The sequence below is a fragment of the Pagrus major genome, chromosome 1, assembly GCF_040436345.1.
Source record: "Pagrus major chromosome 1, Pma_NU_1.0".
Lineage (NCBI taxonomy): Eukaryota > Metazoa > Chordata > Actinopteri > Spariformes > Sparidae > Pagrus > Pagrus major.
In genome coordinates this window covers 3,298,037-3,322,826 of record NC_133215.1, presented here as the reverse complement: position 1 = coordinate 3,322,826, position 24,790 = coordinate 3,298,037, and the positions used below count along the sequence as shown (strand labels likewise).

General features: G+C 42.3%; 2 protein-coding genes across 3 annotated transcripts; one reads left to right on the top strand and one right to left on the bottom strand.

Annotated features, from left to right (window-relative positions):
• Positions 1-521: 521 nt before the first annotated feature.
• LOC140995158 (E3 ubiquitin-protein ligase pellino homolog 1-like) lies at positions 522-14,016 on the bottom strand. The gene is made up of 7 exons (XM_073465107.1): positions 13,781-14,016; positions 7,473-7,644; positions 3,678-3,807; positions 3,285-3,386; positions 2,744-2,941; positions 2,457-2,645; positions 522-1,637 (listed from the first exon to the last, which is right to left on the bottom strand). Exons 2-7 carry the CDS (start codon positions 7,556-7,558, stop codon positions 1,059-1,061), a joined length of 1,284 nt encoding a protein of 427 aa, XP_073321208.1. The 5' UTR covers positions 7,559-7,644; positions 13,781-14,016; the 3' UTR covers positions 522-1,058.
• A 1,213-nt stretch (positions 14,017-15,229) lies between these two features.
• On the top strand, positions 15,230-24,707 carry LOC140994719 (equilibrative nucleoside transporter 2-like). Of its 2 annotated transcripts, none has more exons than XM_073464491.1 (14): positions 15,230-15,344; positions 15,538-15,584; positions 18,237-18,295; positions 18,381-18,462; positions 18,931-19,082; positions 19,213-19,352; positions 19,583-19,717; positions 19,837-19,940; positions 20,349-20,424; positions 20,966-21,075; positions 21,270-21,378; positions 21,952-22,037; positions 22,535-22,731; positions 22,934-24,525. In XM_073464491.1, exons 3-14 carry the CDS (start codon positions 18,258-18,260, stop codon positions 23,043-23,045), a joined length of 1,341 nt encoding a protein of 446 aa, XP_073320592.1. In that variant the 5' UTR covers positions 15,230-15,344; positions 15,538-15,584; positions 18,237-18,257; the 3' UTR covers positions 23,046-24,525. The 2 variants fall into 2 exon arrangements, 1 of the variants encoding a protein (XP_073320592.1); XR_012178744.1 differs by lacking the exon at positions 15,230-15,344 and adding an exon at positions 24,623-24,707 and having other exon boundaries at positions 15,431-15,584; positions 22,934-23,106.
• The last annotated feature ends 83 nt before the right edge of the window (positions 24,708-24,790 follow it).

Below are 24,790 nucleotides of genomic sequence, written 5' to 3'. Positions count from 1 at the left end.
TGTCTGTTCTATATTCTTATTGTGTTATTTAGTGTGTTATTGTCTGTTCTATATTCTTATTGTGTTATTAGTGTGTTATTGTCTGTTCTATATTCTTATTGTGTTATTAGTGTGTTACTGTCTGCTCTATATTCTTATTGTGTTGTTTATTAACTTCACCGTGTTTGGAAAAAGCAATGTGATCTTGTGAAATTTAAAGGAAACTACAGGATGAATTTTGATATTTCTTCTGTTGCAGTACCAGGTTTGGCCTCATGGTTGTGCTGGAGGAGAAGATCACATCACTCCTGTCATAGACTTACATACTGAAGGAGTTGTCAGTTCACTGCTGGTATGAATTTGAATTATTGTACAGTTTAACTATAAATGCACATATTTAAAAGCACTTACAAGATTTTTAAAAGTGATTATTCTTCATGTAACATCTGACTGACGCTGGTCTATTGTTCCTTCCTGCTCGTATATATTTTCACCTTGTTTAATGTGGATGTGTGTGTTTCAAGTCACAGACAGCAGCTTCAAAAGTTTCCCAAGAAATATATTTTCCTTTTGTTACGATACAAAGCTTGTATTAAAATCATAAAATACAGTTATTCTGTGTTCAAAGAGGAAACAGCATCACAGAGGAAGGTCACTTTGTGTTTCCCAAAGAAAAGCCTTTACAATAAAAACCAGACCACAGAGAGACTGAAACACTCGACTGAAACCAAACTGACGATCAAGTCTTAGTGTTAATGGCTCTTTAAGGCAGAGTGACACAGTAATCAGCTGTCAGGAAACATTACAGCTGGAAAATTCTGCACTGATTTACAAAAATCATTACTGAGGAGGTTCAGAAATAAATACAAAGTTTAAGGCAAATCACCCGTCGAGCAGCTGCGTCCAGGAAGAACCTTCACCACGTGAGAGGAGGACGACAGCGCCGACTCATCTCTGATATTCAGGAATCAAACCCAATAAATGTATCCAAGATCTAAATTAAGTTAAATTAAGTTATAAAAATTAAGTTATGAAAATCCCAACACTCAAAGCACATTGTTCTGTTGGTGAAGCCGCTTCTAGTCCAGCGGGCTTTGGAAGATGAGTCTGATGCAGCTGGACTCTGCGCTCAGCGGCTGGATGCAGAACGGGCAGGCGGAGTGGAAGGTGTGCGTGCCGTGCGGCAGCGGGATCTGACTCCAGAACGCCGTCGTCTTCTCCGAGCAGACGTGACCGCAGGGGACGAAGGCGTGAGTGGGGGGCTCCGCGTCCACGTAGAAGCCCGCCTCGCAGCCCAGCCACAGCGGCACGTAGGGGCCCCGCGCCCGGCACATGGGGCACTCTCTCTCCTGACACTCCGCGTCCACCTCGGGGTTACGACGGCCCCCCCAGCCGTGGTAGCCGTGCACGTGGCCGCAGCGCAGGTAGGCCCACGGCTGCTTCTCGTCCAGGACGTCTTTGCGGCGAAGGCTGGGGAAGGCCAGCGTGTTGAAGCCGACTGGACACTGCGGCCGCCCGGCGTTCAGCTCCTGCCGCAGGGCCTCCAGGTGTTTGACGGTGGGCGTGTGCGCCAGACCCTCGGCCGTCCGCCACAGCAGAGTGGCGCCGCACAGGTCGATGAGCGAGCCGTCCATCAACTCGTTACACTCAGAGTCCACCTGAAGGAGAGACGAGCAGGTTACAGCTCAATCACAACAACACAGTCACACCTCACCCTGTTTTAATCCATTTTATATGGAGACCGTTTAGAGAGCGACGGCCATGACAGGGTTTTTTAAGCCTTTCTGAATAAACAAGCTCCTGAGTTAAATCACTGCCTACTACAGACCCGACAGCACAAATTAGACCATACATGATTTTAACAAAGTTAAAGGAGCAATACAGAATTTCTGCCACTAGTGGTCCGTCAGTCAAAACAAAACAGAGTCGGTTGCCCTGAACACAAAGACAGAGCTACACAAGCTAAACGTTATATGTAACTGACTTATTAGTAGATTATTTTATTTTCTATACTTTCATATAGTATATATATATTTTAGTTTCTAACTTTTGAATGTTGTCAAAATGAAAAACAGCTAAAAGAGCTGTTTGTTTACCTTGTTTATTTGTTTGTTTTAGTAATTATTCACGTTTATTTCCACTCAGATTTTTGAGGATGTTAAATGAGACACTCAACTTTGATGTCATGAAGCATTTTTACTGTTTCAATCAAAATTTCTAGAGGCTCTATCACTGTCAGCACTATAGAGTCGTATTTTTATAAGTGCTTCAGTATGAATCCTGCGTATGAACGCATGTTCCTGCAGTGATGTGCAGAGACACAATGCACCAACAAAGGCCATGAAGAAGACTGCTAGTTATCATTATTATTTTTAAAAAAAGAAGAAAATGTTGGTGATCAACTCTGAATTCACTGACTGAATTTGTTTACACTCAATAAAACTACAGCTCCTATGAAGGGCGGAGGAGTCACCCACCATCTTGCCCCTCTGCTGAGATGATCTGGTTTCCCGCAGTGTGAAGACGCTGCCGCAGACGGAGATTTCCCTCCACAGTCCAGGTTTGGAGTCCTGGTTGAAGCCCTGGCGCGGGTGCATCACCAGAACTCCGTTGGTGGTCAGTCCGTCCATCTGACCGTCCTGCATCCTCCACTTGGCTGCTTTCTCCTGCCGGGAGGTCAAATACTCATGTTCAGTACTGAGAAACACTTCATGTCTAATCACACAGAACACAAGTCATGGATCTGGACATCAGGGCAGCCTACCCCCAGGAAGATGTTCTTAGAGGAGTCGAAGCCCGCGGCGTAGATCCGGGCGGAGTAAGGCGGGTTTCTTTGGCAGATGATGCGGCAGGCGAAGCGGGAGATGGTGCTCTGGACCGTCTGACCATCAACCTGGCTCTGACCGCCGGGCACCGTGTCCGTCACCACAAAGTCGATGGGATTCTCTGTCGAACGACCGATCTGTGATGATACACAAACAAGATTCAGGTTATGGATTAAAGAGGTATTAAAGAGTGTGCTGATGCAAACACATGAAGAAAAAACAACATTTTATGAGATTAATTTGTTTGCAGCTTTGTTGATCCTCATTTCTGTCTAATTCCTCAATTATAGTTTCTTATTTTGTCTCGTTGGCTTCCACAGTTTGCAGCTCTCAACGGATTTACTGCACCAATACAGTTTTTTGTAGATTGAGGAAAGTCTACCAAGCGCCAAACTCCTGGTAATCTATACACACAAATTAAAACCAACCATGCAAAGTTGAATTAAATCTGTATGAATAAAGTAATTGGACGCTGCAGACCTGGAACATGTCCGTGTTGCTGTCGTGTGTGTACTCCACCACCACCGTCTGCACCCGAGACAGAGTGTATGAAATACTGTGCTGCTCCTTGTTGCTTATCGCCTTTGGAAACACAGAAGAGATGAACCGTTACGACATGTTCGAGGACAAACACAACTGTGAATTATTTTATTAGTGAGTCTGTAACACGGGTGCAGATCCAGAACCTTCTAGAGGAATAAACACCCGGAGTCACATCAGATTCTGCTCTGATCCGGAGCCGTTTACCGACAGGAGGAGAGCTCAGAGATTACTTTTTAAGGATTGGGATTAAAACAGTGGATTTATCTTCACTCCTGAAGGTTTCACTCCTGTCCTGACCCTGACCCTTTACCTGGCGTGTCGAGCTCTCACCTTGGCAGCCTGAGGTGTGCAGGACGAGTGGACCGTGCTGGGTTTCACACCGTTGGCCTTATTTCTGCGACACAGAGCGAAGCGACTTTTCCGCCTCCCCTTGTCACCGTTGGGCAGAGAGCCGTTACACCTGAAGGCACAAGATGCAAGAACCAACACTTACTGTGAGCCTGAACCATCAGTGACGGTTGTTTGATACTAAGATGATGAGATAAACAAGCAAATGCTCATATTTAGATCATATACGGTCAGTAGCCGATGTTTTCGTCCTGTAATCACCCTCTCCTGGTTTATACTTGAGTGATGAAGCATGTGACAGTCTACGGTCCCAGACAGCTTTATTTCAGTTCTAGATTACAATAACACAGAAGCAAACAAAAGGTCTGAAACCACAGCAGCCAACCTCCCTGAGCCACAGGCGCTCTCTTGTGTCCACAGTGAATGGCCTTCAGTCAGGAAGTCAGCTGCATTCTTCACTGTGGTGGAGTTTCTCCACACATTAACTGGGTCTGGGCTGAGTTATTCTGCTCCCAAACAATAAACACTATATCTACCAGAGGTGGGACACAGTCACAAGTAAGTCTCAAGCTTCAGCTCCAACATCGTAAGTCAACAGCGACAAGTCTTCAGTCAAGACCGAGTCGTAAACCTTGTGTTCTGAGTCCTAAACCTTGTGTTCTGAGTCCTAAACCTGTGTTCTGAGTCCTAAACCTCGTGTTCTGAGTCCTAAACCTCGTGTTCTGAGTCCTAAACCTCGTGTTCTGAGTCCTAAACCTCGTGTTCTGAGTCCTAAACCTCGTGTTCTGAGTCCTAAACCTCGTGTTCTGAGTCCTAAACCTCGTGTTCTGAGTCCTAAACCTCGTGTTCTGAGTCCTAAACCTTGTGTTCTGAGTCCTAAACCTGTGTTCTGAGTCCTAAACCTCGTGTTCTGAGTCCTAAACCTTGTGTTCTGAGTCCTAAACCTCGTGTTCTGAGTCCGAACCCAAGAGGAGAGAGTAGTTAGTTAGTTCGAGCTGATGTTTAAATGCTCATTTTCAGCGTCATATTTTTATTTTGGGTGTCTACTAGAAAATGTAAAAGCTTTAATCATCAAAAACCACATTATGTTTCTCACAGTGTCCGTTGCTGCAGCACCTCTATTCACCCTCTGTCTGAACACATTTGTCTCTTTAAGGTCCTCCTCCCGAAAAAAGCCCAGTCTGCACTGATTGGTCAGCTCTCACAAGCCAGAGCAGGAACCACCCAGCGAATAATCAGTTCTGTCTGTGTTCTGCTCGTATAGAGGCCTGAGGGCGGCGAGTTGTGACATCACAACCCGACTGAAGTCCTGACGTCTCATCTGAAAACATTTCTGAATACAAGCTGTGGACATTTTTCAGTGGATGGAAGCGTTTTGATACTTTGGGTGTATTCATATTGCATATCACATTGTTGTGTTGCCACTCCGAGCGCTTCGAGGTGAAAATCTCTCAACTCTTCAGAAAGGCGCTGGCTGTTGACATTTTCTTTATCCCAACCTAGGCGATAATAATCATCATATCTTTGTCTCCTATTGATCGTGTCACACACCCACATCCTCCTCGCTCTGATGTCCCAATGTCAAATAAAAAACAAACAGATAGTAAACCACAGAGAGGCAGCGTGGATCACACAGCGCTGACTGTCAAGATGTTGTTGTCATGGAGACATCTCAGCCCACAAACGGATGCGTCCTGAACACGTCATGATTTGCCTTTCACCAAATGTAATTTTATTTCTTTACATAGAGTAACAGATAAGCACATGTACAGACATAACAAATCTTTTTTAAAATGCATTCATCACTTTCAGATTAACACCTCAAATAAGTCAAATAAGCATAAACGTCTTGGTGGGTTAAATCTCTCACACTGATCTCTCAGATGTCTCAAACACTGGTGACAACGACGTGTAATGGAGGCACATTTTACAGTTCAACTATAAACATAAAAAATGTAAATGTAAAACACAATGGGAAGTTAACAGTTATTAATGAAACCACATCATATTTCTGCATTATAATCTCAGAAAAAATAAAAGTTTTCATGTCTGACAACATATATGTCGATGTCGATGAACCTGTGATGGCCAATATCGGCCTCCAAATATATCAGTGGGGCTCTAATGTGGACCAAAGCAAAAAAATTGTCCCAACAGCTCTATTGAAGCCGTCCTGAACCCGTTCTGAACCCGTCTACTTGGTGCAGGTAGGAAGACAATAAGCATATTTCCCAAACGTTTCTGAGGACAGGAAGCTCAAGTCCATCATCGGTTTCAGTCCGGATTAAAAAGCAGGATGCTGCGGTAACGTGGTCGACAGATTATCCACCCGAGCCATCAGGACGCCTCTCACACCAAACTGTGTTCATTTCCAAAACATAATTTCATTCGCAGAACGTTATTGTCGTCCTGAGCTGCAGTGAATCTGAAAATTAAAAGCTACATGTTGTTGGAGCTTTAATAAAAAGTGAGTTTAGCTGGAGGGTTATCTTCAGAGCCAGACTGCTGCCAGCCGCGGGTCAAGTAAACACCAGAGTTCAGTTAAGAGTGGAGCCATTCTTTCGCTGGATAATGCAAACTTCCTGAGGTTCAGATAACGTGACGTCCACCTCCTCTCTTATACAAACGCAGACCACCCTCCAGCTCCACTGTGGCTCCACTGTACGACACATAACACCACCTCTGTTTTCACTAACTGTATGGCTCTTTAAAATTAAACCCTATGACCAGTCTAATTGTTAGTTACCGGCTCTGCCAGACTGTTTAATTTCATATGTGGACAATATAATGCGAAAGCAAACAAAAGGTCTGAAACCACAGCGGCCACAACTTTTCCTGACGTCTCTCGACCTCCCTGAACCACAGGCGCTCTCTTGTGTCCACAGTGAATGGCCTTCAGTCAGGAAGTCAGCTGCATTCTTCACCCTGGTGGAGTTTCTCCAACTTTAAACTGCAATAAGTTTGAGTTTTACTGCTCCTGATGGACATACTGCAAATTAAACTGCTACATGGCAGCGAGCTCAGATTTATCTCATCCTTTTTATCTGGACAATCTTGACAGTGTACAGATTATTGTCTGCACCAGAGGGGGTTACATACGAGACCCACAGTAGCACCACAGTAAAACAAAGGGCCGTCTGAGATGATGTGGGCTTTGTGCTACAAGTAAAATATGAAACACAATCCAAGGCATTTACCGTTTCCTGGGGCAGGGTATACAATCTCTGTACTCTTTTTATACCGTGTCCATGGTACCTTCAAAAAGTAAGTGTGAAGAGCTAGCATCAAATGTCTGCTCATATTTTTATATTTGATCATTTAATTCCTGATTTTAATAAAACTTCTAATGGTACAACTGGGAGACTGAAATATCCACAACAGGCTAATATCAGTGTCAGGTTATTTTGAATTTAGGACGGGGTCTACGTTATCCTATGATTCGTAGCTGATGACATTCTTCTGTTAAGATGGTTCTGTAATAACTTAATTTCTGTCCGAAGATAAGATACGTTTTTTCCTAAATGCAGTTAGAAAACATGTTTCTGTGATACCAAAAGTCCTAAACGTCATCCTGATCTGAGATGAGAAGGTTTCACACTTTAACGTGTCTGTAATGAGGCTCCAGATCTAAAAACAGATTCTTCTGAAAATGAAACGGTCAGCAGTCATGTAAAGTGCACATATGAGCAGTTACAGGGCTAAAACAAGCAAAACCTTTAAAAACTCCACCTCGATATGTTGACCACAGCTGTAAAAGCCCCTCAGCGAGTGTCTTACCCCAGCACAATGAGCTCTCCATATTTGACTGGTCCTTTGGTGGAAGCAGGGGAGGAGGAGATGTTTTCCTGACCGAGCGAAAACATCTGTGCAGCCTTCGGGGGGAGGAAGGGTGAGGACGTTCCCGCTGTCACCCTCAGAGAGCCTCCATCAGCGCAGGTACACACTTCACCTGCAGACATAAGACTTATTTTATGTTTGCATAAGACATGCAATCCCGAAAAGCGTTTAATTCAAAATGTAAAAAACCTTCTTCAGACATTCACACAGACACAAAAGCTCCAACACAACAGCATTCACTGGTACAATACACCCACCCAGCCTTTGTACTGGGAGCTGGGAGCAACAGGGGCAGACAATGTATGTATTCAGTCCAGCACACTGAGCGAGGTTGTTAGGTGTAAAACAAACCCATTTACGTCTGTGACGGGGTGACTCACTTAGCAGCACACTGGATGTTATAATTCTTTGTGCCATGAAAAAAAACAAGCTGAGCATTGATTCAGACGCACAACTGTGACCTGCTAGTTACACAACTTATAACACAACTAATGATTAATTGTCCGTTGATTTATTTGGTGTGTTTCATTTGAACTGGGAACAGATTCAACTGAAACATCCCCCACAGTCGGATGCACCCGAGGACATTTTATAACATCTGGACACATCTGGCGTTGGAGGCGGAGCCCCGTTCATTCCCATCAAAGTTGCTCAGTGGCGTTTCGAAAGCCAAAAACCTCAACTTTGCACACCAGAGACTTCCGCCCATCGAGTCGGCTAACTTCCGTTTTTTGGTGTTGAAAACAATTTATCCACCGTTTTACAGACGCTTCTTTCACTACGGAAACTGGCTTCAATTTAGGCGCTCTTCCCGGGGGCTCGGACGCACCTCGCCAACCCCGACCTCAAAATCCAAGATGTCTCCTCCACACATTAACTGCTGTAGAATCTACTGTTTATTAGCACTTCTGACTTGTTTGTGTCTCATTAAATCAGTCTTACGAGCGGTACTGTCCAGCTTCTGTCTGTGAGCATGTTACTTATGAGCAAAGTACGGCCTAACAGGGTGTTAACAACTGGTTAGCTGATAATGGTTAACCTGGTTACAGCTGGTTTTCTGATTTCTTCTCCAAAACTACGTAGTGCTCCTTTAAACGCACATCTTATCGGATCACTTAGCTAAGCTGGCCACAGCTAGTGACTGATGATCCAAGAGTTATTTTTAGAAAGTCTAATAATCTGTAGTTCAGTAGTTTGATAGCTGTTGCCTCCTCTGACCGGTTTCCTGGGGGGAAACCCTGCAGCCCTGCTGGAAACGTTCTCTGGGGATCTGTTATGTTCAGTGGGTGGAAGACATTTATAGATCGACGTATAGAGAAAGCAGAACCTCACCCCTCCGACCCAACCAGAGCTTATTTCAGTGGCCATGAATACATCCAGTGAACTGCAGGGGGACAGAGACCCATTCACCGCCTGTAACTGGACGCCACATAAGGACGGTCGACTTCTAAAAGTGACTTCACTCGTCCACAACAAGCGCTCTTTTGTGCGTCTCCTTCCTCTCGTGACGGAGACGTAGCGTCGCCCTCGGGATGAATCACACGTCGCTGTGTTCACCGCCGCGGCTCAGAGCTGATGTTATCCCTCACTTGTGACTCAGATGTCATGGTTTCTGATCAGCACTGAACAACGCAAAGCCGCGTGGAGTCCAGACTCTTCACGCGACCTAGTTTTTGACTTTGGTTTGTCAGCGTCACCATGGCAACGGGTAAATGTTGACAACCATGCAATGGAGGTGTTAAGTTTGTCCACGTCTATCTACATACATGATCTATATTTATACTCTGAACGTAGCGATGTTTTGTATATTTCACAATGTTTTTATTGTGTCGCCTGTGCAACATCTGTGCCAATGCAACAGATGCCATTTACAGTACAATACTTTTTTTTTACACTTATTTTGCTTTACTTTACACTTATTATCTCACAGTACAGCCTTGTTTCCTTTACATCCTGTATTTATATTTTGTGTCTCAGGTACAGACATGTATAGACAGTACAGACCCATACACATTATCCCTGTTTTTCTTTATCTATTATTATCATTATGACCATTGTTATATACATTTTTATTTACTAAATACTATTTTTCTGTATTGAAGTCTCAAGCAAAAGTTTTTCACGCGAGTGTACTTGTACAACCAGAGTGACAATACACATCTTGAAATCTGGTACTTTTACTTCAGTAGGGTTTTCTCTAACCCTGGTTCCAGACTTTCCAAATGTTATTGGACCGAATGGATCAAACTCTGACGGTGAAGCGAGTCATTTCTCTGGTGTTGTGACGAGAGACGTGTCTGATTAGTCAACTAGTCGATAAGACGTTTCTACTCGCTCTAGTCGGCACCAGAAATACTTGTTGGTTAAACTTGGCTGGGTGATATGATCTTAAAATAATATCATGATACTTTAAGGCCATATCGATATCGGGATACAAGATATATACTTTAATATTTTGAAATCTCCTCAAAACCTCTTCATAAATGTTAGGACTGGGTGACCAATTCAAATATCACAATATTTTGACCATATAGGCCCGACTTCGACGTGGATGACTGTCGGTACTTTGACAGAACTTTAACACACGGAGATTTCTGATCAATAATCATCAGTAATGTGGATATAAAGTGTGTAAACACAAGAATCAGAACAAGTAGAACAGTCATGTAAGTTCAGAAAATGAGCAAATGAGCAAAGAAATGTAACCTTTAAAACCAGGAGAAGACGACACTTATGACATATCGTATTACAAAGATATAAGGTCTCATATCACGATAACGACATACATCAAATATATCACACAGCCCTCGTTAAACTAATTATTATTTTATCAATATACACATTCAAATGACATAATTTGCACTGAGATGTCGTGTCTTCCTACTCAAATGTTGCTTTGCTGTGTTAACAACGCCGGTGACCTGTTACAACATACAACATTCAACATCAAATTGTGCTGAATTTTGAAAGTTTGAGTGTTTTTTAAGACGAATCGACTGACGTCAAAGGAAATTAATCGTTGTAAACATCCCTTGTGATGCTCAAAAGAAATCTTTTACAGCTACTTCTTTTTCCCAGGCCACTGTGACATTTTAAAACTGGCTTCACAGCGTCGCGCTCTTTGTGGCGGGTTAGAATCACAACCCACATCGCTGACTTGATAAGAAATTAAATTAGGCCAGGTGTTGAGCACACGACAACCGAGCTTATCAGAGCTTTGTGAGTCAGATTAAGAGTGGGGATGTGATCTCTCTGATCTAGAGTCAGTAACATGGTGACAGAATACAGATCAAAACAACCACAAGTGTTGAATCTACAGATCTTTTATCAAACGTCATGAAAAATATAAAGTTCACTTCTCCCAGCAAACGGATTTAAAGGACAACAAGACATCAGGTTATGTTGGTGAAGTAGACGATGAGGTGTTTATCAGTTTACAGCGATCAATAACGTGTCATCATAAACATGCTAACGATTTATCAGTGTTTTAATCGAACATGTAGCTGAGGGACTTTGTAAACTCCAGTACTAAAGGTCCAACCCGCCAAACACACCACAGACCAGGGCGGCACCGACCCGCTGTTTTCACATCAGCCCTGAAGAGGAAATACCCCCCAGCCCACACACACCCACCCACACACACACACACACACACACACGCACACACGCACACACACAGTTCACCATGGCAACAGACAAAGATAAAGGCTGTGGCTGTGAAGTGTCAGTGAGCAGCCTGTCAAACACATCAAACTGTCTCCATAACAGGCGGAGGAGGGTGCATGTGTTGGTTGGAGGGAGGTCACACCAAACAAAGCCATCAGTGTGTTTACATGTGCACTAATAACTCAATTTAGGGCAGCTTAAGGCAACAGTGCAGTCCCATTACTGCACCACGTTAACGGTTTACACAGAGGAATTTAACCTGATTAACAAAGCTGAGTTACTCGTCAATCTGTCAATTAAATCGCAAAGAGCGTAAAAGCAGCGCCGGAGGATTTGTCCACTGATCAATATCATAATAAAATCATTATAACAAAGTTTAAGACATTTCACATTTTTGCTAATTTGTTGTGCAAGTATGAGATCATATGAGGTTTAGACACGAGCCGAACAAAGGCTCCAGGACCAACTGTCGTCTGTAAATAACTGAAAGTGGCAACAGACAACTTTTCCCCTCGTGGCTGAGAACAGCTTGTTTATACACTTATGGAAAACGTTTGTATTATGACCTCATTAATATTGTAAATATTAAAATTCGGAGTTTGAATTTCTTCTACAAAACTACACAGTGCCACTTTATCTAATTGACTGACTCCCTTCACTCTGCCCTGATTGCTCAGATCGTGAAAAATAATCATAATCAGGCATCCTGCATATTTAAAGGAGCACTATGTAGTTTTGGAGAAGAAATTTAAACTCAGAATTTTTTATATTTACAATATTAAGTCATGAAAACAAAGAGAGTTTGTTTATTTAGTCAGTGAAGATCTTTCTCTTCTCATTAAAATGTCTACAGACTGCTCCTTTAAAAACTATTAAATGATTCAGAAAATAATCAACAGAAAATAAGCTGATGGGTTAATATTTCTTCAAAGACTTCTTCACACCCTCAGTTTGATTACTTGCCTTCCCGTCTAATGTTTTTAATTTGGATTGTTTCCTTATTACAGAGATTGTCTGCTCACCATCAACCTCTTTATGATTTTATGATCCTTACTGTAAACCTGTTTATTGTTTTTATGACACTTTCTGTTAACCTGTTTATAGTTTTATGATCCTTATATTACTTTTCCTTAGTTTGTGCATACTTAGTGCCTTATTTAAATGTTATATTTCATACTGGAGCTGTTTCCTTCTTTGTTCTGAAGCTGCTGCACAACGATTACCCTCAGGATGAGTTAAGTCCTATCGAACCCAAACTTATGTCGTGATTATGTTTTTAACAGGCACATTAGATACAGTATGATGTTTTTTCAGTGACAAGCAGCTCCTCTGCTCCTTTTCCCAGAGGGTTAATGTTATAGTTTGAAAGAGTGTATTTACTCTTGTGGATGTTAGCAGTGGTGGGGTTATCTTACAGATGAGTTTGCCCACATCTGCCTCTATAAAAACTGTACGAAGCCACGTACGAACACTGTGACTGCTGTTAACCGTATCCGTGACAGACAGCTTGAACTGTGACCATCTCTTCTGTTCGCCCGCTGTGCAGATCTGCACCGTCTCCAGGGTTTTAGGTCAGCATTTGCGCGTGGAGAGGGGCTGACGTGCCTGCCAGCTTTTTAATATGAGCGGACAGTTGGACAAAAAGGGCCAACTTTCGAGTTTTTAAACGGGGAACAAAAGCAGCGTCTGCGGGGACAGATGCTCTGGTAGGATGGTGCATGCTAATCAGTTTGTGTGGCCGGAACAAAAGAGGCCAGCTGGGCCACACGGAGCCGGACAGACCGGCCTGGCACTGCTGGAGCCCCCTGCTTAGGATCACATACAACATTAACATACATGTTTTTAACTATGGTGTGATAAAAAAAAAAAGTGTATGTATGTGGAGTAATATTCATAACTATCCTGTAAATACAAAAAGCTCACTTTAAACTCTGAATGTAGTACTGCACACAAAGAAATGTTATAGGAGTATTATAGCACAATATATCACATATTACACTACAATCAAAGTACTTGAATACGTCTTTAAAATGACTTTATAGTGATTAAAAGACAGTATTCAGGTTTAAACACACTTGAAGGCGATACAGATTCACTGCATGGTGTAGGAGTACTGTATAATCACTTAGGGGGACAAAGAAACACATTAAACAACAACCTAATGGCATTTTAATTACATTTTATGCCTCTACAGTGACAATAAAGTGGTGCTTTTGGGTGTTACCATGATATATTCACATATAATCCCAAACACCAGACCTGGGTGGCATTAAATACCATAACATTCACATGAATATCAGCGTTATGGGACATCATTTTTGATTCAAACTAACCTTATTCGCCATTTCTGACTTGTTATTACAGCTGTTAAGACTGTTTGTACAACACTTAGCTAGTTGACGTTGATGTAGTTTAGCTAACGAAGCTGTGTGAAGTTAAGAAAGTAGCTTAAAGTAGCTAATTCGTTAGCTAACTAGCTTGTTTTCTAGCTAGCATGAATGCGGACTGTGGGGGAGCAAGTTTTTAAAGTTGGTAAAGTTAATAAGAATAAAGAGAAATGAGACTTTAAACAGCAAACTTACCAAAGTTACCGGCGGCTCTGACCCGTTCTCATCTCCCGGATATCTCCGTCCCGGGTACCGACCGTGTGGACTGTTTCTGGACGGAAGACAGTGGTGTTTAATGTCCGGTGCCGGTGGTTTAACACGCTCCTCCTCGGTACTGAGGGCTCCTTAAAGTGGACTCAAACCCAGTGAGGTTTTGTTCCGTCTGATATAAACTGAACCGAGTCCTCAAAGAGTCTGCAGTGTCGACTATAACTACTTCCGGTATGCATTTCAAAATAAAACCGAAGTTAAACCGAAGCCACGCCCCTTCCGGTTTCTTCCCTGGGACCTGGAGTGATGAGGTGATGACGTATTTCTGTAGGCTAACCCGGAAGTTAGCATCACCCTGGTTCCCTCTGTGGGATTATTGAACTGTATTTTGGATTATTACAGAAAATAATCTCAAATTTATGATATTTACAGGTTCTGTCCATCCAGATAATCTCCACAGATGAACTCTGTGATGTTTGAAGCATAAATTGAATCTCAAAAGCTAAAGTTAGGCTACAAACAGACGACATCACAGACAAATGACTTAAGAAGCGTCTTACTGCACAATTACTATCCAGGTTTTCTGTAAACTGATCAATGTACGAGTTGTAAAGTCAGAGTCAGAACAGTGTGTAACTAAAGTGGCCTGTAAAGACGGACTAGTGAGTAGATGAGTCTCCGTGTTCGCTGTGAGGACGTTTAATGTCCCCGACAACCTCTGTAGTCTCATTTAGACTGTTTTTTAAACTGTTTTTAAATCAAACGTGGGATATTTACTGATGTATTTGTTGTCATAGAGAAAAAAAATGAAAATCTCTTAAACGTGTGGTAACCACAGACATTATTTCAGGCATTTGACCCAAAACCCAATCAAAAAACTTGATTCTCGACACTGGAAGCGCAAAAATGTCACCTGATTTCCAGGATTAGAGTCGCCCCTGCAGCGCTCTATGGGGCCATATTTACAGAGACTGTCTTCTCCATGTTCCTGTGAAACTATATTTGTTTACATTTCAGCACATGCAAAGTCTGCTCAGTCAGCTGTTACAAGTTCCTGATAATAACAATAACACCAAAAAACATGATGATCAAAAATCTACTTTTCTTACAAATGGTACCTGTGACAAACACAAACATCTTCTCACTGTTTTGTTAAATATTTGCTGACGAGACACAAAGCTGAGTCAACGTGCTGCATAAACTGGTTTTATTGTGAAAGTATGAAGCTTTTTGCTCCAGCTGGTTTTTCTCGTTCTCCCTCTCTCTCTCTCTCTCTCTCTCACACACACACACACACACACACACACACACACACACACACACACACACACACACACATCTGATCCTAAACTTCAGACTGTGTTGTGACGTAAACAGTGGGCGTGTCCTGTAGTGATGACGAAGCGATGTATTTGCCGATAATGAGACGTTCCGGAAAAAAACGTGCTCGTGCCCATCCCCTACAGTAGTTCGCGCGCCCGCCTTTTTCATTCATTCAAACAGTACCGGTCCACCTGTCCGACCCGCGTGAGCCCGCTCCGAGCCTCAGGTGAGCTGAGCCTTGTTTTCATCTTTTTTAACTAAATTTAAAGTTTTTCATATGGAGTTCTGAATGGTGTGTCACGTTGAGTCTCGCCACACGTGTTGGCTTGAAGACAGTGAGGAAGGCGGAAGTCAGAGAAGGCGCGTTGTGAGACGTTTCATGTTACTTAAAAAGTTGTTTGCCGCTTTTTTCTGATCAGACCCGGTCCATCTGTCCGACCCGCATCACACCTGCTCCGGCTCTCAGGTGAGTTCCGTCTGCCTAACTTTTGTGTTTTTCATATGGAGTTCTGAATGGGTTTATCACACTATTACACGTGTTGACTCTTATCTATGAAACGCGCCAATAACGGATGAAGGCGCGTTAATTAAACATTTATTATTTCACTATAACCAACAAATATTGTATTTAGTATCCTAATATGTTTTATTAATATGGTATTATTATGTATTTATCACTAACGATACATTTAAGAGTATTTTAATGAGTATCCAAAAGTCATACTTGAGTAAAAGTAAAGATATCATGTTAAAATATGACTTTGGTTAAAGTGAATAGTACTTGAGTAAAAGTATTTAAGTATCTGATATTGAATGTACTTAAATATCAAAAGTACAAGTAAAAGTACATTATAGATGTATTTATATGATGTTTATGCTGTAGACTGAGTCTGGATCAGATATTCAGCATTTTATTGATTTTCTATAGCTGAAAACAAAATCATTTTAAAATGTGCTACTTTGGCTCCGATGCATAATGTAATCTACAAAGTAACTAGTAACTAATGTTATCAAATAGATGTGGTGAAGTAACAGCTACAGTTTTTGTCTGTGAAATGTAGCGAAGTGTAAAGTTGGAAAATATAGAAATACTCAAGTAAAGTACAAGTACCTCAAACTTGTACTTAAGTACAATACTTGAGTAAATGTACTAAGCAGTGTTGTAAAAGTGTACAAAAGTCATTCTTGAGTAAAAGTTAAGATATTGTGTTTAAATATGACTTTGGTAAGAACAAGTAAAAGTAAACTACATATTTGTAGATGTGTTTTCATATCGTATACTATCAGATCTGATACTCAGCATTTCTCTGATTATCTGAATCAGTGTTTTTTTTTTATCTGATGTGCTACTTTGGCTCTGATGTAACATGTAATCTAAAAAGTAACCAGTAACTAATGTAATCAAATACATGTAGTGGAGTAAAAAGTACAATATTTGCCTCCATTTTGGAGGCAAATATTGTACTTTATATATATATATATACTTTTGTGGAGTGGAAGTGCAAGGCAGAAAAAAAAATGAAGTAAAGCTCCTCAAAGTTGTACTTAAGTTCAGTACTTGAGTAAATGTACTTAGTTACATTCCATCGCTGCTGACTGTGTAGGGTCGCATGATGTTTTTATGTGGTGGGAACGTTCAGTGTCAGATAGTTATAATAAAACATGTGTATGAACAGATGTGAGCTCTCAGAGCTCTGTGATGTTAATGACAGGAAAGGAGGGGCGACACAAAAATGAGTCCAACCAGAACCTGTGAGCCCGCTCCCAAAAACTAAATGATTTGCTTATTTAAACAAAAAGAGTTCGGGACACATCCGGCAACGTGGACTCATGAGGCCCCACGTGGGGGATTACTGTACGTGATGGTGATGATGCAACAGGATGAGTCACAACGTGCCCAATTTCACTGTGATGACAGTAACTGAACACAACGTACAGATGAATGTTTTGGGACTTGAAGGTGTGTCACTGTTCACACTTTACAGAATACATATTTATTAAGGAGGATTTAGTTTCAGTTATGTAAAGACACTAAATGATCAGTGTCAAAGTCAGAAAGAAGCATTTATTCTTTTTAAAAAGTAAATTCATGCTAAACGCCACATGTGGTTAAAAGTGGAGAATCAGCAAGTGTTTACTTATGTAAAGTCCTCAAAGCCCTTAAACTCAGCCATCGTCTCCTCCTGATGATATAAAGTCAGGCTCAGCCATCGTCTCCTCCTGATGATATAAAGTCAGGCTCAGTCATCACCTCCTCCTGATGATATAAAGTCAGGCTCAGCCATCATCTCCTCCTGATGATATAAAGTCAGGCTCAGCCATCATCTCCTCCTGATGATATAAAGTCAGGCTCAGCCATCATCTCCTCCTGATGATATAAAGTCAGGCTCAGCCATCATCTCCTCCTGATGATATTAAGTCAGGCTCAGCCATCGTCTCCTCCTGATGATATAAAGTCAGGCTCAGCCATCATCTCCTCCTGATGATATAAAGTCAGGCTCAGCCATCATCTCCTCCTGATGATATAAAGTCAGGCTCAGCCATCACCTCCTCCTGATGATATAAAGTCAGGCTCAGCCATCATCTCCTCCTGATGATATAAAGTCAGGCTCAGCCATCACCTCCTCCTGATGATATTAAGTCAGGCTCAGTCATCATCTCCTCCTGATGATATAAAGTCAGGCTCAGCCATCATCTCCTCCTGATGATATAAAGTCAGGCTCAGCCATCATCTCCTCCTGATGATATTAAGTCAGGCTCAGCCATCATCTCCTCCTGATGATATAAAGTCAGGCTCAGCCATCACCTCCTCCTGATGATATAAAGTCAGGCTCAGCCATCACCTCCTCCTGATGATTTAAAGTCAGGCTCAGCCATCACCTCCTCCTGATGATATAAAGTCAGGCTCAGCCATCATCTCCTCCTGATGATATAAAGTCAGGCTCAGCCATCATCTCCTCCCTCCATGCTGATGAAAGTCAGGTGAAGTCTCGTCGTCCACAAAACATCTCTGGAGCTTCACAGTAAAACAGAGTTGCAGCGTCCTGCTGAACAACTGAAGAGCTCGTAGCTTTAATTTAGTCAGACTATTGATTTAAAGTTTCTCTTTCTCGTGCAGAAAGGCGTCAGAAGCTACAGGATGTGGAACGAGAAGAAACAGAGTCCACCTGCCGACCGGTGAGTTCGATGTGTTTAACAGTTTTTAATATAAAATGATCAAATGAAAGCTGATCAGCTGATGGAAAGTGTTTTGTTTCCTCAGCGGTCAGGTCGTCGCCATCATCATCTTTGTGCTCGGGCTGGGAACACTGCTGCCCTGGAACTTCTTCATGACGGCCTCCCAGGTCTCACTCCTCCCACACCTCCTCCTCCTCCTCCCACACCTCCTCCTCCTCCCTCTTCTTCTTCTCCTCCTCCATCTTCTTCCTCTTTTCTTCTTCTCCTCCTCCCTCTTCTTCTGCTTCTCCTCCATCTTCTTCTTCCTCTTTTCTTCTTCTTCTCCTCCTCCTCCTCCTTCTTCTTCTTCATCTCTTCCTTCTTCATCTCTTCCTTCTTCATCTTCTTCTCCTTCTCCTCCTTCTTCTTCTTCTTCTTCTTCTTCATCATCTCTTCCTTCTTCTTCTTCTCCTTCTTCTTCTTCTTCTTCATCATCTCTTCCTTCTTCTCCTCCTTCCTCTTTTCTTCTCCTCCTTCTGTCTCTTAATGTGTAGAAGTGCAGCACCACGTCTCCTCTGGTGACTCAAACAGTTTGGATTGTGTCTGAAGTCACTCATTATGTTTTCTTCTTCTTCTTTTCTTCTTCTCTGTTAAAGTATTTCAACGGTCGGCTCACAGTTCCAACTAACTCCTCCAACGGGACATCAGGAGGTCCAACTAAAGACTACAACTATGACAGCTGGATGGCCTTGCTTTCCCAGCTGCCCCTGCTGCTCTTCTCCCTGCTCAACTCCTTCCTGTATCAGTGGTGAGTTACTGTCCCTGTCACACAGTGCTGTGATGATGACGACGAAGATGATGATGATGATGATGTTGATGTTGAAGATGATGATGATGATGATGATGGTGATGATGATTATGACGATCGGTCTCTGCAGGGTGAGGGAGCGTCTCCGTGTGGCCTTCAGCCTGATCGGCATCTTCCTCCTCTTCTCCCTCACGGCGGCTCTGGTTCAGGTCCAAATGCTGCCGGACACCTTCTTCTCCGTCACCATGGCGACCATCTGGTTCATCAACAGTGAGTTCAGACACGTCGTCACACATCATCTCTCCGACGTCGAGTCTTCGTCGTGACCCTTGTTGGAGTTGAAACCATTTTTTTCACACAGTCCACCAGTTACAGAAAATGAACCACAGCCAGACAAACTTACATAAAGTCCTCATTTGATTGTAACAACAATTATGATGTTTAAAATCTGTGTGTGTGTCTGTGTGTGTGTGTGTGTGTGTGTGTGTGTGTGTGTGCAGTGTTCAGTGCCGTGCTGCAGGGCAGTCTGTTCGGCGTGGTCGGCCTGTTTCCTCCTCGTTACAGCACTCTGTTCATGAGCGGTCAGGGTCTGGCCGGGATCTTCGCTGCACTCGCGATGCTCATCTCCATCTTAAGTAAGTGACACGACAACAACAACAACAACAACAACAACACAACTACAGTGGTGAAATCATCAGTCGTCAGATGTTCTGGCCGTACTCGTGTGTGAACAGGCTGAACGTCTCTTCTGCAGGTAACAGAAAAGAAAACAACACGTCGGAGGCGTTGGGATACTTCATCACACCGTGTGTGGCCACTCTGGGGACGCTGCTGTGTTACCTGCTGCTGCCACACCTGGTGAGCAGACACACAACACACTGTCACACACACACACACACACACACACACACACACTGAACACAAATCAACATTCATCTGTGATCCTGAACCACATCACAATGAATCATTCACATTTACTTTGACTTTTAATTCAGGCTCAGCCGCTGTAGTATCACAAATATTTTGAGGCCAAAGATTGATGGATATTTTTTAGTAAACTGAATTTAAAGACTTTGTTTGTGTGTGTGTGTGTGTGTGTGTGTGTGTGTGTGTGTGTGTGTGTGTGTGTGTGTGTGTGTGTGTGCTCTGTGAGAGGCAGGAAACATGTCAGGGCTGAAGTTCAGACCGATCAGTTATTTATAATATTATATTTAACAAGAAAAATAGTCTCTATGATCTTCTGACAGCGTCGACTCTCCTCTGCAGGAATTTGCTCGTTTTTACCTGAACAGAAGTCAAACTGATCAAGTGGAGACGTCGCAGGAGCTCCTCAGCACCACAGGTGGGTTCCTACAGAGTCTCATTTAGCAACATGCTAACATTTCCTCAGTGTTTTAGCTGGTCATAGTTTCAGGCTAATGATTTACTGAAGTACTCTTGAGCTGCAGCCTGCTGTAAAGGTCCAGTGTGGGGGATTTAGTGGCATCTAGTGGTGATCCGGTCACTCAGACCACATTCAGAGGTGGTCTGGTCCACATGTGAGCACATTCTGTGAGAAAGTCCCCAGACTCCCTTTAAAAATGTCTCAATTTAGTGAGTTGTTGAGTTAGGAGAAACTTTATAAACTTTGTGAAACGCTGTCTCTCAAATTCTTCGATATCTGAGTCTTTGCGTAAATTTGGCAAATGTTCTACATGAACTTCTTTCTTTGTAATTGTTTGGTCACACGATTCTTACTTTCAGGTGATTTTACACCACTGAGAACATAACGTGAACATCGTTTTCTATTTCTGCCTCTAACTCCTGCAGACTGGACCTTTACTTCAGGTTAAGGTCGGGTCAGTTTAGGTCACTAATACATTTTACTTTCTTTCCTTTTAAAGACAAAAAAGTCTCAAACAACAACGATAAAGAGCTCGAGGCCAACGGGACGTTCGTCAGAGACCCAGAGGAGAGTCAGGAGCGTTTGTCCGTCCTGGCCGTCTTCAAAAAGGTGAACCACTTTTCATCTGCAGGACATTTTTCCTGTTTTTAAAAATAAACTCAGGATCATAGTGCCATTTAGCATCTGAACGACACAATGTGTTTGCTTGTGTTCTGTGGACCTGCTGCTCTCGGGCTCATTTCAGTGCAGGTATTGAAAACGTGAGTGTGTATTGATCGTGATGCTTCCTGTGTGTCCTGCAGATCTGGCTGATGGCTGCGTGTGTGACGTGTGTGTTCGCCGTCACCCTGTCAGTGTTTCCCGTGATCACAGTCCGAGTGCAGACTGTTTATAAGGAAAACACTTCCTGGGGTGAGTCATCGTCATCATCATCATTGTCCGCAGTGTTCATGTCACATCAGAGTAACGAGTTTCTGACGTGTAAATACTGGAGTCCGACCGATATGCAGGTTTTTTTAGGCCAATAACGAAATATCGCCGGATTTACAGCCTTTTTTTTGCTGTGACCACTCAAACACACTTAATTACGGACTTAATTGTAGTTTAATTATACTGAAGCCCCGGGGGACAAGAGAGAATTTTTTTTTCTACTGGTGATCCATTTTCTAGCTCTGATCTAAACCATTTTCTCTCCTGTGTTTGTGACGTGTGAACTGGAAAAACCACCAGTTCGTAAGTCATAAACACAGGAGAGAAAATAATCTCGATCAGACTCAGAAAATGTGTCACCAGAAACAAAAACGTTCTCACTTGTCCCTCAGGGCTTCCGTATGATTGTCTACAATAACAGTTACAACAGAACCGAACCCCCCGAGCATCGTTTCCTATATCAACAACACATACGCTGACACGATGTATCAGTGTTGTCTGGTGAGTAATATTCACATCATGACTCATGGACGCCTCTCATCACGTCTCTTACAGATAAAGTTTTCTCCTGCGTCTGCTGCTTCATCGTTTTCAACGCCATGGACTTGGCCGGCCGCAGCGCCCCGTCTCTCGGCCAATGGGTGAGTCTCTCCGCCTGCTCTGAGAATTTACATCCTCGTTACATATTAAAGGTGCAATACGTGAGAGTTGGCCACCTGTCCTGCTAACTGTGGCTACCGTTAGCTCAGTTAGCCGTGCAGCTGGCGGTCCGGACTGGGAGCCCGCTAACCAGGAGACTGTTCATGTTTACACAACTAGCACATGAGGCTAGCTGGTTAGCATGCTAACTTCAATCGACGTCACAACAGCAGAACTGTCATTTCTTCACATGCTGATGAAACTGTTGTTTATTTCTTTAATGTTTTCCACTAAAATTCTCACACATTAGACCTTTAATGATTCCTGAAACAGAAAACTGAATTTTCACAAACGCTTTAAAGGCAGAGTTGTGACACATCACAGACCTCGGAGTGATTTTAGATTCTGATCTTAATTTTAACAAAAAGGTTGCAGAAAGTGAATAAGTCAAGTTTTTATTATTATTATTATTAATGGCTGGTGTTGATGTTTTGTGCAGCCTTCGAAGGAGAGCCTCCTGTTTCCTGCCGCCGTGTTGTCCCGTCTGCTCTTCATCCCTCTGCTCATGTTGTGTAACGTCAGCGACTCCAGCTTCCCCCGCCCCTTCAGACACGACTGTGCCTTCGTCTCCATCATGGCCCTGTTCTCCTTCTCCAACGGGTACCTGGCGAGCCTCTGCATGGCCTACGCTCCACAGTGAGTCTTCAGCAGAAATGCCATCAAAACTGATGAATAAATGAATTCCTGTCGGTCCCATTTAGCTTATTAAGTGATGTTTAGACTGATTAGATTTTGAGTTTGTCTCTCAGTGTTTCATCCGTCCAACACTTGGTGGTTTCACTGGTTTTGGTCAGTAACTGTAGCGTCTTGTGTGACCTCGTGTGTTTCTGTCCGTCAGGTTGGTGAGACATAAAGACTGCGAGACGGTCGGCACTCTCATGACCTTCTTCCTCGTGCTGGGTCTGGCAGTGGGAGCGTCCTTCTCCTTCCTGCTGGGACAACTGGTGTAGACGACCGGGGACGAGTAAACCAAGTGAGGCGATGAGAAACTAAAGCATCACGTGTGATCCTGTCATGAAAAAAGAATAAACTCGAGTCATAGCACTTTGTATCAGGACATCTTGTGGCATATTCAGAGACGTGAGGGCCGTAAATTAAACTTCAGGTGAAAACTTCTATTCAACCCACTGGACCCTGTGAAGTCCTGTAGCTGCCTCCCAAATACTTTTTAAGTTACGATATTTTGAACTCATCGTGTTATTGATTGATTGTTTGTGTATTCTCAGCCTCACTAACGTCTCATTTTTCTCCGGATCGGGTCGAAGTTTGTCCTGAAACATCCAAAAAACCCAAAAGATCATTTACAACAGAGGTTCTCAAACTTTATACTTTATATTGTTGTTATTAATTCAGCATCCAGCAACAAATATTGTGTGATGAAATGATCTTTAGGGTTTCTTGGATGTTTCAGGACAAATTTCAATCCAGTCCAGAGAAAAATAGGACGTTGGTGAGGCTGAGAACACAAACGAAGGATCATTTAAACAGCACAAACATTCATGTGGTTCAGGATTTTGGGAGTTCTCATGATTTAATAGTTTTTCCATAAATTTCTTCGAGAAAATCAAAGACGTGATCCTGGAAAAGTTCTGAATTCTGGGTGAGTCGCCGGGAAATGACTCGTGTAAACCCCTATGTGCTGTTCAGTAAACTGTACATGAACTATTGAAGTGAAAGTCTTTATAATAAAATAATCAGGGATTATTAAAGGTAAAAAAATGTGACCGGATGAAGTATTTGTACAAACAGGAACTGAATAACATCATATTTTCTTCTTTTTTATTTGTTTATATTAGTTTTTTTAAGTATGTTATCAGCTAAAATTCCTGCTTTTATTCTGAAGGCAACTATTTTGAAAGTCCTCTGCTTCCAAACATTTTTTAAGTTAATATATTTCCCTGGTAACAGCTTGTTTGTGTTTGTTTTTTAACCCTGCGTCTGTTTATTGTGTTAGATTTAAGTGTATTTTAGGTCGTTAAAGATTAATTGACGCCTTCGTGCCTTGTTTTATTGTCTGCATGTACTGTACTGTCCAACGCAGCGCTCCTATTGGCTGCAAGGAAATATGTCGAGCACTGATTGGTTTACGGGTCAACAAACATAAAGGGACAATGCAGAGACTCTGCACACACATTTTATTTTATGTTGCTGTAATTAAAAGTTCACAGTTCATCGCTGAACGTGTTGTTTTCACTTGTAATTTATCTTTTGATATTCTGAATGTCAAGTTTTTTTACTGTATTGTTTTTCTTTCCACGTCACACTGAGGGCTGTTTGGTTTCCCTAAAGTCATTTTGTAAAAAACAAAAAAATTCATTTTTTAAGATTAATATTTGTTTTATTTTTGCTTATTTATGCGTTTTTGCACCGTGCTGATGCTTTCTTCCATTTCTATGTTTGTTTTCATAATAAAACACACTGAACTATCAATTTTCTGTTTCATTTCACGTCAGAAATCTGTTTATTACCAAGTATGTTTTCACATTAAAGGAATTTTGCTGCATAACAATAAATATAACAAAGTAAGTATTTATTTCATGCATTCTTCTTCCTTTTCATCACCTGGAGACTACAATACCCACAATGCAACTTAGCCACTGAGTGACATCACTGGAGGTGATTTCTCAGAAATGCAGCTTCCTCTGACCTGTAAACACAATTAATGAGGAAAACTGGTGGAGTTACCCTTTAAGAT